The sequence below is a fragment of the Macadamia integrifolia genome, chromosome 4 (genome assembly GCF_013358625.1).
Source record: "Macadamia integrifolia cultivar HAES 741 chromosome 4, SCU_Mint_v3, whole genome shotgun sequence".
Lineage (NCBI taxonomy): Eukaryota > Viridiplantae > Streptophyta > Magnoliopsida > Proteales > Proteaceae > Macadamia > Macadamia integrifolia.
This window is the reverse complement of record NC_056560.1, coordinates 26672548-26691614: the sequence shown is the minus strand read 5'-3', so window position 1 is coordinate 26691614 and position 19067 is coordinate 26672548. Positions and strand designations below refer to the sequence as shown.

Sequence of the window (19067 nt, the reverse complement as noted above, 5' to 3'; positions counted from 1 at the left end):
GTAAAAAAAAAAAACTTTTACCCTTTTTTGTTTTTTTGACCGTTTTTAGAAGCAAAGCCAAAAGTGATTAATCCACTGCGAACCATTACCGACAGATATAAACGTCAATGCCTAAGGCTGCGTTTGGTAGCCTAAGACTGTACTTGTGTTAAGAATTTCTCTTTGTAGTTGACATGTCTTTATTTAAGGGATGATTCAGTTTTTAAAATTCAAAATTCTTCTTGAGAATTGTGAAGTTTTTTTTTTCTCTTCAAAAAAAAATCTTGCCAAAAATATAATAAAACATGAGAAAATATGAAAACATGATAAAACAAAAAAATGAATGATTACATAATGATTTCTTATGTATCAATCTCTCTCTTAAAATTCAAAATTTTTTGAATTTTTTTTATTTTCTTTTATTTTCTTCACTTGGTTACCAAACATACATACTTTTTTTATTTTCTCACCATTTCATTTTATTTCTTTTATTGTCTAGATTCTTTTTTCTTTTTTCTTTTTTTTTTCTCTTGGCTACCAAACATAGCCTAAATCTAAAAAATGCATGAAAATTGATTGGGAGACCACGTGTACTTCCTTCTCCTTAAATAATTATGTCATTAATCATTCATTCTTGATATTAATATATTTTTTTATTATTATTAAGAAACAAAGAATATAAAATTAAGGCTTCATACATGCTATATCCGACTTGACGATATACTGTTCCTTTTCCATAGCCTCTATGGCTACATTATTAAGTACCCTATAAAACTATTGTTAGTTTTGATTACAAAATTGGGGTTAAAATAGTAGTTGTCCATCTCTATTCATAGACATATTTTGTTAATTTTGAAAGCCAAATCCTATTCTGAAACATACAACCCATCCTATTTTCGAGCTATTGCAATAAATTTACATCGTTCTCATATTTCATAAATGGAAACTACAATGGGCTATATTGGTGAAATTCAACCGTGACTAACTGCCCAAAAGAAAAATAACTTGGAAGTCAAACTATCTTTAGAAAATGGATCCAAATTAAAAAACTAATTATGTTATGGGAGATAGTTCCCCATGTTGCTAGTAGTGTGTGGAGGAATCTACACGTTACATTGATGAGTATCCTCGAAAAGGTATCGTCCATATGAGACCCGTATTTTCAAAACAAGTGATAAAATAATTAAAAAGTAATATGAGAGGGAAACACAAGTAGTGTGGCAATCTTTTTCCCGCGTTGTTACATCAATTTCTTTTCTTTTGATCAATTGAAATGGGTTGCAGATATATATAATTTTTCATCAACCAAAAACTTACAAAATTTGATACGATAATAATTCAAAATCGGATCAGAACATGTCAGATTAGTATAATCTATTTTAGAATTGATCATGAATGGTCTTTGATCTTTATTCTTTCTTTTCCATTTTTATCTTATTATCGTTTATAAAATAGTAAAAAATTAAAGAAATTTATCTCTTGTATCAATTTATTTTGGATTTAGTCATGAATGCTCTTTGATCCTCATTTTTTTTTTTTTTTTTGTTGTTTGGCTATTTTTCTTTTCTTAAGTTAGGAAAATAGCAAGGAAAAAAACCCCCTCAAGGGGTTAGTGCAGTTGGCTTAGAGGGGACATGGTACTCCGCCTCAGGAAGCAAGGTATCATGATCAAACCTTCGCCATTGCACTTAACTTATTGGGGCCATTGCACGACATTTTCCATCTCGGACTGACCCGATCCTATGATCCCTGGGATTAATCGAGTCAAAGATCCGGACACCTTGGGTATCAAAAAAAAAAAAGCAGAAAAATCCATGCAAATTACCTCTTGTAGCAAGATCTGCATTCATTTGAATACAAAAATTTCAAAAAATTTTAGATACGCGGGAATTTTTCTGTTCTTTTGGATTTCCAAATTTAGGGTTCAAATTGGTTCTGATTGATGCCAAGTTATTTTGATCCAATTCAAATTGGAATCAACATCAACCAATCCTGTGTCAAATTATGGGTTTTTAACCTTGTTGATACCTTATTTGGCTCGAAAACAATACCATTTAACAAAAAGCCAACCCAACATAGGTTTAGCTCTAGACCTTGGATTGTATAATTGAAGATAAGACCAATTATGGAAAAACACAAAAAATCGAAATAAGTGAAAATTTCACAATGACCCCTTTTGTTTTTTGTGCTAAGGAGGAACCCTTCGAACCTGCCTAATTTTAGGGTTCAGACTCAAGGGTAAACTCCTGATGCACGCAACAATACCTATCCCGTATAACAAATCCTCAGTGACCCCTTTACTCTAGACTCTCTCTCTCTCTCTCTCTCTCTCTCTCTCTCTCTCTCTCTTCTAGGATGGTTTAGACCTGCATGTAACTGCGTGTTTCTCAAGCTCTTGCTTTTGCTAAAGCATAGGCTAAAAGGTTGGCAAGGACTTCTTTGGGTTTATCCAGTATTGAGGACAAGGTTTTAAAACTTGGATCAGTCTTAATCGATATCAGTATCGATTGAGATCAGACAGCAGATTTGATCTTCTTTTTTTTTTTGTCAGTATTTTGGACTATTTACCTTTATACATTACCACTGGATCGATATCAGAAATCGATCTCCAGCAACACCAATCCAATCTGGGCAATCCTGACCTATCCGATTCTATTTTTAAAACCATGCTTGAGGGTTGGCCGGGAGATATCCCTTTACAAGGAAAACCAATTCTCCTTCTGTCATGAAGAAAATTTCTCATTCTATCATCCAACTGCTTAGTCCCCTGTATGGGTTTCTTTGGGCCCCCATCCATTTTTGTTATTCTATCCTATGGATTGTAATTTTCTCATTTCCTGAGAAATAAAATCCCATTTCTTATCTGTCAAGGAGGGGGAGGGGGAGATGGCAGGATTGAAATTATTATTATTATTATTATTATTATTATTATTATTATTATCATTATTCATAGAAATAATTTCCAATTTTAACTAAAAATGAGTTTTTTATTCTTGAAATATTTATAACTGATGCAACCAAACAATTTTAATTTCTTGATGAAAAATTATTTATTGACTTATTTAAGAAATCAATCTGAAATTGAAATTAGAAATCCAATCAAAGGAAGCCTAAATTCTGTGATACTTTCTAATAATCCAAGAATAGATCCTAATGAACAGCGTATGACTACCCTATCTAACTAAGATTTGTAGTTAACCTTAGGATTCACATACCAAATATCTCATTAAATATAGACTAGTAGCTAAAAAAGAGGTGAAAAGAGTTTCAAAATTCAAAATTTTAGAACTACCAAAGCTAATATATTCATCAAATTAAGGGAAGTTTTTACAACTTCAAAATAGGATATGATTTTCTACCAATAATAAGATTGTTAAATCATACCAAAAAAAAAAAAATTTTTTTTTTAATAGCCAACTAATGATAAAAATAAATAAATATTATTAAACAAAACAAGATTCCAAATCAAACCATCACTCATTAAACCCAAACTGAATGTTCTAACTCTGTGACTCTGTCCCAAGTTGTCTATGGCAGTCTGGCTCAATAAGGGAACTGACCTGAAGATGTAATCAGCTGATGGTTCAACCGGTTTGACCTGTTCAACTGTCCAGTCTGGTGACTCTGGTCTGGGTTTCAAATACTGGTGCTTCATTTCCCCAAGTCTGAGTTGGAAGCATCTCTTTGGGTTTAACATCAGATCAGTTACATATGTCACATCTAGCTAACCAGTCTAACATGTTTCAAATGGCACAAATAAACTCTCTTCATACTCTGAGCAGAATTAATCTTTTCTCATATCCCAACTAATGAGCAACTCAACCAATTCACATGTCGCACAGTGATATAACCATAAGAAGAATACATACATACCTAGGTCACAAAATGTCAAGAGTGTATAATGGAAACAAAAATAACAGAAACATCAACACACTGAACAGAAATTAACAAGTAAATCTACTCTTATTCTGGCCATATACACCTGATACTGAGCTAGACAAACAGAAGCACTATTTACAGTAGACTCTGCATACAAGGATTCAATCTAAAAAGGTAATATCATCTTAGGTACATATAAGCACATACCCTAATTTCTTTCCACAGCCGAAGCAAAGGCTCGGCAAGATGTCCCCTTGAAAATTATTTTTATTCAGACTTCTGACCCTGGTAATGAGCTACATAACAGTTCTATCATCTACAACAGACTATGTAAGGTGATCCCATCTCAGTTACATTACCTTTATTGAAGCACAAGCTCAACAAGATAGAGCTCCCCATCAAATCTCAAACCTGATGACTCAGCAGGCTGAATCAGTCCATCCACCATACCACCAGAAATAAAAACATAACGCCCAGAACGATCAGTGCAGGCCCTATGGAATGATCTGCAGCCGGGTTGATGACCTTCTACCTTCAACCTCCTCCACATTCTTTTCTGTAGTCTCTTTGAGTTCAAAGTACTGGAATGGATTTTAACAGATGGGATTGCACTAACGTCCAACACCCAAAAATCGCATTTCCTGTGCCTATATGAGTCTTCACCCCCATAAATCAACACTTTGCCTCCTAAGATGAGTGTAGCTGAGTGACCAACCCGTGGGAGAGGCACACCTTCTGGTACGTTAGAAGATTCATATGTTAGCTGCACCCACTTAGGATATTCTTCCCCAAAATCCAATAGCCAGACATCATTGAGCACCTCATAACCCATTCCCCTTCCTCCAAAGAGAACAATGCAGGAACTCCCAATGTAAGTCAATGTATGCCCTGAACGAGCAGGAGGTGAAGGGTGGGCCGCAATCTGATACCATGTTGCAGATCTTGCACCATTGGGGATATCCAATAGCCATGTGTCATTCAATCTAAGGCCACCTAATCCAATCCCTCCATGGATCACCATCCTATCATCACCAACACAACATTCAGCATGGGCTCCACGAGGAGCAGGTGCGTGGGAACCCACATCAAGAAGCCTCCATGATAGTCTGATTCCTAGTGTCTCATCACGGACAATGTGCCCCAGCCATGTATCACTCTGACGGATCCCATGGTCATTGATCCCACCAAAGAGGACAAGCGCATTTCCAACAACAGCACATGTCTGTCCAAACCGTCCGCTTGGGATGCCTGAATTGATCTTCTGCCACCTCAGGATTCTCCTAAATTCATTACCTATATATGCCACCCAATTGTCATCGAGATGGCGCCCTACAAAAGAAAAGATCTCAGATTCAAAAGGAAATGTCATACAGAACAGTCAGGAAGTAGTTCACATCAAGGTTATGACACAGCCAACAGGAAGAGAACCATCTTATTGTCAAGCTTGAAGTTATTATTAAGTTCGATTTTTTCTTTCAGATTCTTCTCGATGAAGTTATGCTGTGCCTCTAAATGGAAGATCAATGTTTCTAAAGCCAGACCAAATCATTTTAATGTTAGGTCCCAACAAGGAATAAAACGCCATAGGTGTTGTGCAAATATTTTGCCTTCAGAAATCCAAGACTCCCTAGCGATTTGAGAATTCCAAATCCTGCATGCAAGGTATAAATGCTCTGAGATACTGCAGAGAAGGGCAGGACTGTCATAGAACTCAGGCCTGCAAAGTTGAAGTAATAGCTAAAAGTGCTGAAATAGTCTCAAGGAAATGGGAAGATTTCCATCTAGGGCAGTTGGTAAGTGTAGTTCAGATACTACCACAGGCCAGCTTTAACAGGGTGTGTTCACCTTTTTGCAGGTACACAGTGCCTCTTGGGCATCTTCCAGCCCAACACTTTGTCGATGAGCAAGGAGGACAGAAAAGAAAAGAAAAGGGGCCCCAACTCACAGTATCTTATAGTTCAATTTTATATAGAGCGCCTGCTTCACCAGCAGCTGATAAATAGCAAACCAAAGGGGCAAAGAATCCAGAACTGTTAAAGCATCAGTAAGTTTGCAGACTTGTCCAAGTCCTATTTACTTAAATCATAATTGTTAAAATGAAAATTTTACTTGTGTTTTTCTCTTTTCTTTTTCAGAAGTTCTACCATACATTAAAAAATAAAATAATAAAAAAATTAAAAAATTATAAATAATATTTTAGAAGAGATTAAACATGATGAGGTCCAAGAGCATCAAGCATAGAGAAAATCTACAGCAAATAATTTACTTGCAGGATAGGCTTACATTAGACAGAGAAAGGGAAATAAAATAAACGTTCAGAACCACTTCTGAGTTATTCAATTATTAATTATAAAACAATCTACTTTTCAGTCATTAACATTGAACATACTAAGCCATGGGGTTAGCTAAAAGAATGCTCCAATTACTTGTCTGCACATCTCTGCCAGAACCTTAGTGTGCCAGTGCATTACTAACAATATTTGACTGGGAACTTCAAACACATTCTGAGGACTTATCACCTGAGAAGCTACAGAATCCATTATGTATTCCTAGGCGCACTTGTAAATAGACATCTTTGACCTTCTTATTGATTCACACAACCATATGTAAGTTATGAATCTAAAATTCCAAGTCCATAAAAGTGCATCTAGGTGGAACAGGTGTGGGACTATCCGTGACAATGGTATCCACGTGACTGAGACGTTGAGGAAAAAGTATATAGCAGGAATGAGAAAAATCCCATGGAAAAAGTCTTTCATGGAGAATGCCTTTTAGATGATGTCAAAGAGAAAACTGCAAGGGTAAATACCATTCCTATGCTCCTCACAAAATCTCAGTGACTCCATGACAGCTGAAGCCTGAAGCTAGGGTGCAGTTTCTCTGATGAGCATGTCAAGATGCTATCTCTTGATGAGCAGTGAATGGACCATCGATTTCAGTGTCCTTAGGTAACAAACTTTAAATAAGGATCATTTTCTATATAGGGACATCATGATATGATATAGCACTGAAATGCTGGAAATATAGTGCTCCAGAAAGGGGGCAGATGAACCTAGCCAATGACCCATTTTCCCTAGTGACAATCAGCTTGTGGAAGGTATTATTTACCTTTTCCTTTTTTTCCCATTGCAAGCCCAAAATGCCAAATCCCATTTTCTCCAACAACAGCGAACTAACAGGAAGGTTTTCTCTTTCCCACATTTGAAAGCCACAGTTCTCCACCAATGGCAAAGGCAATGACCTCTCCTTGTCTGTATTTGTTTTTTCAAAGCAAAATTCATTTTTGATTGCTCCAGTGACTGTGAACTCCTCTACATAATCTCTCTCTCTCTCTCCCACATCTTCTCCATTGATAGCAAAGGCCTTCACTTCTCTAATCATCTTCTTTCTCCTGTACGGAGAAGTTTATTGAACATTACTACTGTCAGATGAGGATATTGTAACCATTCACAGGGATCGTTGGCCTTAGCTCTGCAAGCTCTTTGTTTTCTTGTTTGAGTAGATGATCAGACTGTCTTCCACCTCCATTCACCAGACTGAGATTTCAGTGAAAAAGAATACGAGAGGCAATATTTCATGAACACTGGCTACTCCAAAAACATGATTAGGTGCTGATTTTTGGGCTTTGCCCAAGCTTCATAGAGGGGGGCAATGGTCCATTGCTAAGCTCTGGTTACAGTCTCAGTGATGGCTTTTATTGTTTCTGGCCTAGATTGTTTAATTTTCCCTTCAGAAATGTTTATATTGGTGGGATATCTCTTTTCCCTGTGTCCGAAAAAGAGATTTCATGGTCTAGAGTGAAAGGAGGTAACTGGGGGATTCATAGTAAGTTGATGAAGCTGATTTTTTTTTTGGCCCTGATTTTCATATACAATATAGCATATGGGGTTCCAATTCCTTTGTATAAATCGCTTTTTCCCTTGTACGATCCTTTGTCAAAGGCCATGATTTAATTGACTGAAATTGACAGTCCTAACACTGCTCATCAAGAGAAACCATCTAGCCGTGCACGTCTGTCCAGGCAAAATTTTACCTACAGGTTTTAGCCTAATTCATTTTCCTGTTTAAATTAATTTAGCCTAGTTCAGCTATGAAGTTCTCTTATTTTCTTTTTTGAAGAACAAATCCAAATCTAGACTGAGCTTCCAAAGCTTGCATTACAGAGATGACACAATTGACATTCAGTCATGCCAAAACCCAAACAAATATATCTAAATTTTGCAGAGAATAAACAATGATCTAGACTCTTCCAATGTTTTTCAGCTATGATTTGAGTAATTCAACAGTAATCAATTTTGAGCAATCCAAATCCATCTATTGCCTGCAGCAGAATAAAAAAATCAGCTAAACCCTACAACTGCAGATTTGAGAAGCTTTCACCAATTGAAAGAGGAAGAAACATACTTCCAAGTTTCGAAATCTATAAATCCCACAAGGTACCATGACAGGGCATCATTCTAGAACAGAACATTCTTAACAAAAGAATGCATAAATGCATCTCACAAGAGCAAAGACATTTACGGATCAACATATGCTGCAACCAGAAAACTAATGGAAGCTATTGCAAATTAGTAAAAACCATATTTTCATTTATTGGCAATATATGCATCATCCAGAAAAAGGAATACTTAATAGAGAAGCCATTTTCAGCACTGAAAACAAATTTATGTTCCAAAGTTTACAATTCAATGTTTCTGATTTTTTATGATCAAGTCATGAATAAACTACAGAAAAGTAAACGCTGACACCAACAGTGGTGAGAAACGGATCCAGCTCCTCTCCAACCGGTTGAGCACCCAACCAGGCATCCGACGACGATCGGGAGGACCCGGACACACACCCCAACATAATGGGCGAGCGCCCCAGGTCCTCCCAGCCATCGGCTGTCTAGTTGGGCATCCCAGCAGTTTGAGAGGATATTTTTGCATGAAACCCATGGAAATGATGGAATAGACAATTAGTAGTACCAGTCAACATAAATCATCAAAGATTTTAAAAAATCATCTGGGGACAAACAATTAAAGCATGCAGCTTAACATAGAAAAAGTTCAAGATGACAACAATCCCAATTAATTGATAGAGACCCAACTGTTTCTGATCCAAGATCTTCAAAAAGCAAAGGATCACTACCAAATACCAACCTCAGATAAGGGTATTATAAAACTAACCTTTAACATGGTCTGATCTCAGAAACCGACCAAACCCAACAGAAAAATGGCAATTAAAATAATAATTACATCCATACATACCAGTCAATTAAACTATTCTAAAAAGGGGGAAGACACACAAATTCATAATTTAAAAGCCAAATATCCCAAAAGCATTAGAAAATAAAAAGAAATATAAATTAAGACTACCCACATAGAAAGTTAGAATCCAACTCGAATCCCAATCAGTAGCAAAAATAGCTATAATCGGAGATGAGTATCTGAAAATCTAACCTCCGTCACAACCTCCACCAAATAAAACCAGACAATCCGACACAAAATTAAGCGAGTGAGAAGCTCTGGGCCTTGGACACATCCCATCATCTACAGCAGATAATTTATGACAATAGACAGAACCAAATTTAGAAACCTGCTGATAGAGCTTCTTCCATGAGATATGCTTCATATCCGGATATGACAAGAGGGCATCCACAGAATCGTTCCCCCAATCTCTCCTGAAGATTGATTCCCAAAGAGCTTCTGAGGAAACTAGAGACTTGAATCTCCTGCAAGTCATGCCAATAGAAAGGATCGAATCTATTGGAAGAAGAAGAAGAATCGAGATGAGATGATCATAAGCCATGTGGGTTATGCAGGATTTGTTGTTAATGTTGCTGTTTTTGCTGCTATCGCTGCTGTAGCAATTCTCTGCCATGAGAACCAACTCAGTTCTTCAACTGGGCTCTTCCGCCGTAGCTCAGTAGCTCACTGAAACATTTTTTTGTTGGCGGCTTCATGTAAAGGAGAAGGCAAGTTCCTTCGTTTGCTACTGTTTTCCCACTGTGAAGAAGATGATGATGGTGGGGCTTATGATGAGAGAGAGAGAGAGAGAGACATCGTCGTTATAGGGGATAAAATAGGAGTCGGGAGTATCTGATCCGTACGACCGATGCGTGATTGGAGAAGAGTTTTGTAGCTGTTCAACTATGAACCTGATGGCTAACGGGCCACCAGGCATATTAGTTTCAAGTGTCGGTGTCGTATCGATCTTATCTATATCGGTTAAAATCGATTCTTAATTCCTGACGAATTCGGTCGGTTACTCTTATCATTTCAGGTTAAAATAATAAAAAAATTATATTTAAAAAAAAAATGGTAAAATCAACCGATACATGCTGATCTGATTTGTTCCCAATCAGTATCAAATTGATATTGACATCGATACCATCCCCTAAATCCATGTAATGCACGGATGTTGGTCTGGTCCTGAGTCTTGAGTCTCGACTAGGCCCATATTTCTAAGGGTCTCTATAAATTGAATTCTCATAATCCATTTTGGCTCTTTCTCAAGAGTTTTCAAAATAAGTTTTGGGAGAAAGATAATGCATTTGGATGCTTATTTATGAGGTAGTGGTCTCAGGTGAGGGTGTCAATTCCAAGCCCAATCAAACCCAATACCTTTTATGGCTTTACCTGGACCGGCTCCATTAATAAACGTGTCTGGCCTAAGCCCAACCCGTTTATAAATAGGTAGTACAAAGTGCAAGAGGTAAGTCCGATGGGCCTCCCAACTGGCCCGACTTGTTTACAAGCCCACTCGGACCGACACATTTAGCCTGACCGTTTATATAGGTATTTTGATTTTTTTTTGTTGGATAGAATATGATATATATATATATATATATATATTAATATTTTTTTAACAATTATTTATTGTAATTAAGTGTAATATCTTTTCAAAATTATTGATGATTTAATAAAATAAATTAATGTATCTTAAATCTAAAAAAAAATAAAGACCATTTAAGGCCCCATTATAGTCGATTAACCCGATTAGGAGAAGCTCGATTAAAGCCCATAACCCAACCGAGACTAACTCATTCGTTAAATAGGTAGGTCATGGTCCAAGGACATAGGCCCGCAAACCTAGCTAGGCCTGACCGAGATTGGCCCGGCCCAACCGATTGACACCCCTAACTCTCAGGGTTCTAAGTATCACTATTGGATCCATCAAATCGTATTGATATTGGCTGAGATTAATATCAATACTTGATTGATCTAGATTGATACTGGATTAGTATTGACACAAATTGATACCAATCCGATTCCCGATATTTAAAATCATTAGGTGGTCTAGATAATCTAGAAATAAAGAGTATGTTTGGAATTTTAAATGAATTTTAATGACAAAGTAGATTTTACACTATAAATTCAACATAAGGGAGCAAAAAGCGCACAAAACATCATAATGCAAGATCTATCATACACCCTCACACATAATGAGTCATAGGGTTTATACTGATATTCTCTCTATTATTCTAACCCATGTGACATTAGAACATATGTGTCAAAATCGAAATGATTTTGATGGGGAAATGGATGAATCTGAAAAAGAAAAAAAAAAAACAAAACAAAACAAAAAAGAAGGGAAAATTTGATTTAGGAAGTTTTTGATTTGGTGTCAAATTTCATTTATTTGGTGGTTTAGGTGGGCTTGGGTTGGCTCCGGAATCAGTTCATTACCCACTCGGTATTAAAGTGACCCTCCATTTGAAATGGGCTAAGGTGGGCTTCCTTCCTCTGTTTTTTGGCCAAGCATTAAAATTATGGAGAAAATAATGCTTCTTGACTGCGCCATCAGCAGATCCGTTCTCCTCCATGAGATGATGTTCATTCAAACCCTCAAACCGGCTGCAACTTAAAAGGGGATCAAATTTGCAATCTCCCCAATGCATTTTTTTGCTTCCACCTCTGCACATCCCATCCGACTCCCTACCCTCTTCCTTTCCCCTTCTCTGCCCTTCCCTTTGGATCCTCTGCACATAGGTTCACTTAGACAACTGGATATACATGTGGAAAGATCCAACACTTGTTCCATTTTTTTCCGTTAAAAGAGTGAAGAGAAATATATATGAAATCAAAATAGGCAAATGTTGAATCTACACATATATATCCAAATGAACGTACGTACAGCAGATCCAAATTCGCAATCCTCAAAGTGCAATTGAATAAAATTTGAAAAATGGAGAGGGTTGAATAAAGAAAGAGAAAATAAATGATTATTAAAATAAAAACCAATAAGTGAAAGAAAGGGAGATAGAATAAGGATCGAACGACGAAATTTTAAGAGGAGTGTACGAGATGGTTCCTCTGTCTCATGTCAACTAACCAACATATGTGAAGAGTATTTATTCTTCATGTACGTGCAGATTCCCCGGACTCAGCTATCCATTAGGATCCTACCATGGTAGAGCTGACGCAGAATTTTTTTTTCTTTCTTCCATGTGCTGCTGTTCCACTTAAACCAATAACCAATAACCAATAACCAATACAATATATTTTTTTTTTTTGTGAGAACCAATACAATATACACACATATACAAAACAAGGTGGCATTAAATAAGTTTTTCTTTTTCTTTTTCTTCTTGTGGGGAAAATGGACCTCATATATATTCCTTACATACTCTTCAACTCTTTAAATTACATATACATACAATGCTACAATGAACCTTCAAAACTTCGAGGGTCTGCTTGATTATATTCCAATACATTGGGCCGCACCTTAATACCATATTTACACCCTCAAACCTCACACAGTTTTGCAATGTTGGAAACTTCGAATTTCCTTAATTGCACACCCACCTAGTCCTTGGCCTAGCGATTTGACAATGCTTGCTTAACAATTAATCAAACGGTTATTTTCTACAATAAATATAGTGGTGCAGTGAACATCAAATGGTTGAGAGCATTTGGGCACGTACCTCGAGCTTGTCTCAACCATCCGATGCTCACCGCACCACCTCACTCATTACAAAATATGTTTTCACCAACTTGTTTGATAGTTGATTAATGGATAATTTTCAAGAAATGTGGTTCTTAATCCCTAAAGACCCTCGTTGGCGAAGATTTTTGTGTTGCTTTCAACCCTTAAAGTTACGATAAAAATAAATAAATAAATGGTCTATCATAGAAGAGGCATGATACAGGTTGATATGGAATATTTTACCAGCCACAAGACACACTTACCATGGTCTCCAAATAGCAAGCGTGATACATGGTGACATATAAGATTTATGGCACACGAAACCTTATTTATTTATTTATTATTTTTTTATCTAATTATCACGCAATTAATTTAGATTATATTCCTAAAAAAGGTCATTTAAAATACCAAACACACCATAAGTTCCAATTGGCAAACCCATATGGCTGGTTTTATAAGATTCCAAAGTACTAACTTTAACACCACCATAAATGGTGCCGCCGCCTTAGTCTTTTTAGTTATAACTACTATTATCGTCCTCCACAGTCTCCGGTGCATCTATGGAAGATGTCTTCTCCGGCGACACTATAGGAGGCGCAGCGGTGGCGGCGGCGGCGGCGGCGGTGACGACCAACCAATCCCTGAGCTATTCATTGCCATTGGAGGACCCCAACAACAATTCTCCTCACTTGAACCACCTAAAACTGGCCTACTCCCATCAGTCATCGCCGCATTACCAACGTTCATCTACAAAAAACCGGACAACACTGACGGCGCCGCCGATGCCGCCGACACCGCCGAGTGTTCGATATGCTTGAGTACTTTAGAAGAAGAAGAAACTGTTAAGCTTCTACCCAATTGCTTACATGTCTTCCATACACAATGCATTGATATGTGGTTGAGCGCGCAGACGACGTGCCCTATATGCCGTGCGGTGGCTGAACCTCATGCACCACCGGTGGCGGCCGAGCAAGAGCAGGCCGCTGAAGAGGCCCAGTCACACGGAACAGGTGATGAAGTAGTACCACCACCACCACCCTCTATTTCTTCAGCACCATTGGAACCATTGAACTCAATGGCACCAATAAGTTCAGAAGGCACATCAGAAGAGAGTTCTAGCGCACAATCTTCAAAGGTGGTGGATGAATCAAGCTCAGGACTGAGCTCCTTTCATAAGATCTTTAGTAGGAGAGAGAGATCAGGAAGGAGAATTCAGCCGTTTGAGGTATCGGCGAATGGAATGGAAAATCCTTAGAGACACACTTACACATACTTTCCATTTGCTTTGATTTCTTAGTAACCCATGAGATTATTATACCCATAAGATCACAGTACCTTTTCTCTTGATTATTTGTGAGGTCCTTGGTTTTTTTTGGTCGATGGCATTGTCAAAGTTGGGATTTTTAAGGTTTATAATTAATTTATTATTTTGTATTGTCTGGATATGACCAGTCATTAAGATTGTATCTCTCTCTACTTTTACCTCTTTTTTTTTTTTCAATTAAATTTGATAATTTTTAGCCTAAAAAAAAAAAAAAAAAAACCCATAAGGTCACATATAAGAAATCCGTCGTTGTTTAAAAGAATGATTGTATTGTATGTCTACCATTTTAGTAAATCATATTGTTTGTGTTCTTAATTTCTAGATAAACCCATAAGTGTTCTTATTTATAAATTTTTCAATCTCTCTCTCTCTTTGCTCGTTTGTTTGAGAATGTATTTTTCTATTATATTCTTCGTTGGTTAAAAGAGGAAGTTTTTTTTTTCTTTTATTTTTTTCCTAATAACAAATTATTGAAAAGAATAAAAAAAAAGAGATTTAGATGAGTATTATACAACAAAATGGCAATGAAAGCTCCCTCAAGGACAACCCCCAAGAGGGACCAATAAGCCCCAAATTAGACAATCACACAAAAGAGATGCAACCTAAGTCAAGGCATCAAAGTCTCACCTCTAGGGCATCTTCTTTGTTTTTGGCTCATGTTTCGTGGTTAACTTCACATACCCTTTTTCTTCCTCTCATTGTACCTTTGGCCTGGTGGAGATTTCACTACCGAGGTTTTAGCTAAATAAAATTCCATGTTATCTTGATGAAAAAATATATTAATTTGCAATGGTCTTGTCGAGGCTTGATTGTCTTGATTGTAGAGACGATTTCAAATGTTTTGGCAGCAAAGGAGCCTGAGAGCTGATTTTCCAAATGAAATGCAATGAAGGAACTAACCCCTTCTAAGGTACAAAACTCCATTTGAAATCAAAACAATACAAATAAACCCTAATTGACCGTAGATTTTTCATAATGAACTTCATTAACCCTGTTTGGCACATCGAAAGAAACTATTTCATTAGATTATGTTAGAGGGTGGGTCTTGGTGCAATAGTAAGGTTGCAATATAACTGTTGCTCGCAAGTTTGAGTAAGAAAATAGCCTCTACACAAAATGTGGGGGTTAGGTTGTGTATATATGCTCCTCCCTAGGCCCTACATTGATAAGATAACACATAGAGTGTATTGAAATGGGTTAAATCCATATAGATCCTGTTCTGGGCGCTAGTCACATGGATACTTGTACTTGGTTGTAGATATTTCATATACAAAACATAAATTAGCCATTAGATTCATTGGATTCATATCTCAATCCAAGCTAAAATTCTAAAAATATCTGATTCTAATTTCTAAGATTAGTATGAGGTGAATGGATATGAGCTGGAGGAGATTTTGGATTCTACCAACTCCACCCTAGAATCTTCACAAATAGAAAGAAAGATCTTTATTGAAATATAGGAAGATAAAATTTGGTGATCAAAACTTAAGATTAATTAGTTTCTTTTTCTTGCATGTTCATTTCTTAATTAATAAATTATTAACGACTAGAGATTTTTTGGTTGGACCCTTTATGACTAGTTTAAAACTATGGAGGATGCTCCATGCCTTCAAAAGGGTCAAAAGCTTTGGAGTGCTTTTAAAAGAAGATAGTTTTGCTCTAGGTGATTCTTGCTTGTATGAAATGGTGAAGATTCTATTCTGATAGAAAGCTGACTAATTTAAAAGGTGCAATTAAAGTTGTTAGATATTATCCTATTTTTTATTTTTTTCACAAAAGGAACATAATTTGCATCACCCTTTAGGTCATGTTGGCAAGACATTTTCATGATCATTTTATTTTTTAGAACCCCATATTTCCAAGAGAATCATTGCAACTCTTCAAATTTTATTAATCAACCACTTCTGTAATCAATTTTTTTTTTTTGAAGGAAGGAAGCTATTAAGTAGAGACTAAAATACAGCTGTCCAATGGTAAGATCAAAATCCTAGATCACATCATCAACATTCAATATATCTATACATTGGCTGTAATAATTTTAGGTAATTAGTGAACTCTATAAACCAAGTACTCGAAACTTAGTCGTAGATTTCATTCCATTAGCCATTATTGAGTAAGGCTCGATCGTTAGGTTGATAGACCAAGCTAGTATGTCAATTCATCCAAAGTGCCAAACTTATACCATTTGTTTTTTAATTATAGTTGTCTGTATCCATCCTCGAAATCAATGCATATGATCTTTAGCATTTTCAATTCATCCCCTCTTGGGCTACATATTTTGGCCAACATCTTTTATGCATAAATATAAAAAAAAAAAAAAAAAAAATCTTAGAAAATCAAGCAACCAAGAGAAATCTACATCTTTAGCTTATCTTAGAATAAAATTATTATTGAAAATTTTGGTGTTTTTTCTACTTATAGAGTAAAATATTATTTTTGTATTTGAGATCTAGATTCTGCATAGAGTTGTGACAACCTTACTATGTATAACAAGAATAGATATTTTAGTGCTAAAAATAGATTCCTACAAATATTTTTCTAATGACATTTTTACAACATATTACATACCATGTATAACTAATGTGATATTTGATAATCTTTCTTATAAAGTATGTTTAAATTTTAAGCATATGTGCTAGCTTAGTGTAGTATTGTTATTGTGAAACATAAGAAACTTTATTAATTTGTATCTTGACCTTCTATAAGATTATTTTATATTCTCATTTATAGAAACAATAAGATTATGCATATTCTAGTAGATATAGCAATAATGTTTGATACTTTCAACCCAAGGGGATAGCACAATTGGTTAGCAATGAATTTGGTACGAGTCGTAAACTCGGACATCCTAAGTTCGACACCTACTAGGCACACCTTGGGCCACTCACACGGGGGTGTTTAGTGTTCTTCACTGCTTTCAGTGAAAGTTGAATGGTTCTCATTCAACCCCGGTATGACCTGGTCCATGCTGTTGTGGGGTCATTATGGGCCCGTGAAACTAGTCAGACCGAAGGCCTGGATACCCATCGTTAGCAAAAAAAAAAGTTTGATACTTTCTCTATAATGTATGTATTATAATTAATTGATTGATATTTATTAGTCTTAAACTTGATTTTTCTTACACCCCATAAGCAACATTGTCACAGAGTATAGAAAGCTGGGAAGGAAAATAAAAAATGGCCTTAAGTTTTTCTCCCTTGCTATGGCCAAATAATTAGAAAATCGTGAATCTAATTATTTGAAGTAATGTAAATATATGTTTACATCAGTTAATTATGACACGTGTTTAAATATCTAAAATGCAAAAGCTCTTAATTTAAGTGATCTCTTAATAACAACGATCAACATGCTATTAAAGTTTATGTCATGAGTTGAACTCTCCTTGGTGCCTAACTATATATAAAAAAAAATTTAGTTTGCCCCCATTTTCACTTTTCACAATTAAGTCTTTATCAATAGTGTTTCTCGATGAATATAAAAGATTTGACAATCACAAGATATGAAAAAGCATCTAGTTGAAAAATTATGGTTTCCTAAGTGCATATGTTTAGTGAGTGATAAAATCTAGAGTTGCCTTTGTTATACCCTTTTCTATCACCCTCTCCTAACTACCCTAAATGGTGGATTTGCAGATCATGACTTTAATGCACAAGATTATGCTCTTTAAGAATAGCAAAAAATCTAGATATTGATTCACATAAATCTTGTACATCAAAGATAATTTATAATCTAAGAATAGTAAAGAAAGATCTCAATGTACTATAAATTCCTATTAGTACAATACCTTCTTGTGCTTTGCCCCTACCCTCTAAATCCATTTTCTTTTGTTTATGTGCCCACCCTACCTATTTTTTCACCATGTCTAGCATTTATCAGCTTTCCCATGGTTGGGACTTCAAATATGGTTATGAGGAGAGTAGTCAAAGAATGCATAGAGCACCAAGGCCTCAACCTTGGAAGGAAAATGATGAAAGTGTGTCATGCAACTTTTGTCACAAGAAGTTCAGTACCAGACAAGCCCTTGGTGGCCACCAAAAGGCCCATAAAAGAGAGATAAAGAAAATGAGGAAAGAGCATGAAGAATTTATGAGAAGGTGCAGAAGAGAGACAAAGAAGAGAAGGTTCTCTCTTGCTCACAAAACAGTACCTCCTAAACTTGGTGGTTTGATGGTAAACAGAGATCAGGTTGTGCAGCATCATGCAATACTAGATCAAGACAGTATGGAGTCAATTGTGACTAGTAAGTCTATGAATGACGATACAAAATCATTTCTTAATCAATTGGAGAAAGAGTTGGAGGATCCTGACAAGGACCATCAGTTGGACCAAGACCAAGACTTGGACATGACTTTGAGGCTCTAATGTGGTTGTGGGAGCTAGTGTAATTTCTGACCATGTTATGCTTGTTATAGTCTCTAGTAGTTTGCTTTACATCAAGCTCAGGAAAAAGGTTGTTATTAGAGAAAAGTCAGAATAGTTTCTTTGTTTTGTTTCATAGTTTTCTTAAGGTTCTTTAATAGACGACTTGCCCTAAATCCTATATTGTTCTAGTGCAAGTGTTTTTTGGGTGGGTCATAGGGCCATGCCTAGACACAAGGACATGAGCCCCCATAAGGGGCACAAGGGTCATTCTGTTCACTCTATGTCTAGGCGTGGCTCCTATATATATCTTACCTAGAAAACTTTGTTACATTGTTCCATTTTCTAGATGATGGCTGAAATGCGAGATTTATATGTTAGTTTTACGGAAAAAAGAAAGCTACCCGTTTGCATGTATTAATGCCTAAACATAGGCAGTGCAAAAAGATTGCTTTACACACTTGCATTGGTCTACGTGTTGATACAATGGTCATGGAAGCAGGATCCTCTTGTCCTTAATTTTACTAGGCCCCATTTATTTAGAGGGGACTATGGGGGTGGGAATCTCTAACTTGAGAGTCCCATGTGCTAATGGGGTGGAGAAACAGAATAAGAA

The 19067-nt window shown here is 36.3% G+C and overlaps 2 protein-coding genes across 2 annotated transcripts; one reads left to right on the top strand and one right to left on the bottom strand.

Annotated features, from left to right (window-relative positions):
• Positions 1-3919: 3919 nt before the first annotated feature.
• On the bottom strand, positions 3920-9917 carry LOC122076895 (F-box/kelch-repeat protein At1g51550). Its single transcript, XM_042642508.1, has 2 exons — positions 9300-9917; positions 3920-5187 (listed from the first exon to the last, which is right to left on the bottom strand). Exons 1-2 carry the CDS (start codon positions 9718-9720, stop codon positions 4220-4222), a joined length of 1389 nt encoding a protein of 462 aa, XP_042498442.1. The 5' UTR covers positions 9721-9917; the 3' UTR covers positions 3920-4219.
• A 3293-nt stretch (positions 9918-13210) lies between these two features.
• On the top strand, positions 13211-14023 carry LOC122076368 (E3 ubiquitin-protein ligase ATL41-like). The gene has a single exon (XM_042641671.1). It carries the CDS (start codon positions 13211-13213, stop codon positions 14021-14023), a length of 813 nt encoding a protein of 270 aa, XP_042497605.1.
• The last annotated feature ends 5044 nt before the right edge of the window (positions 14024-19067 follow it).

Excerpts from the sequence above, each read along its gene's own strand:
- LOC122076895 (XM_042642508.1), bottom strand. The coding sequence starts at position 9,720 with ATGGCAGAGAATTGCTACAGCAGCGATAGCAGCAAAAACAGCAACATT. Across the intron at positions 5,188-9,299 it reads TGGTGGAGGTTGTGACGGAG|GGCGCCATCTCGATGACAAT; the intron begins GTTAGATTTTCA and ends TTTCTTTTGTAG.
- LOC122076368 (XM_042641671.1), top strand. The coding sequence starts at position 13,211 with ATGGCTGGTTTTATAAGATTCCAAAGTACTAACTTTAACACCACCATA.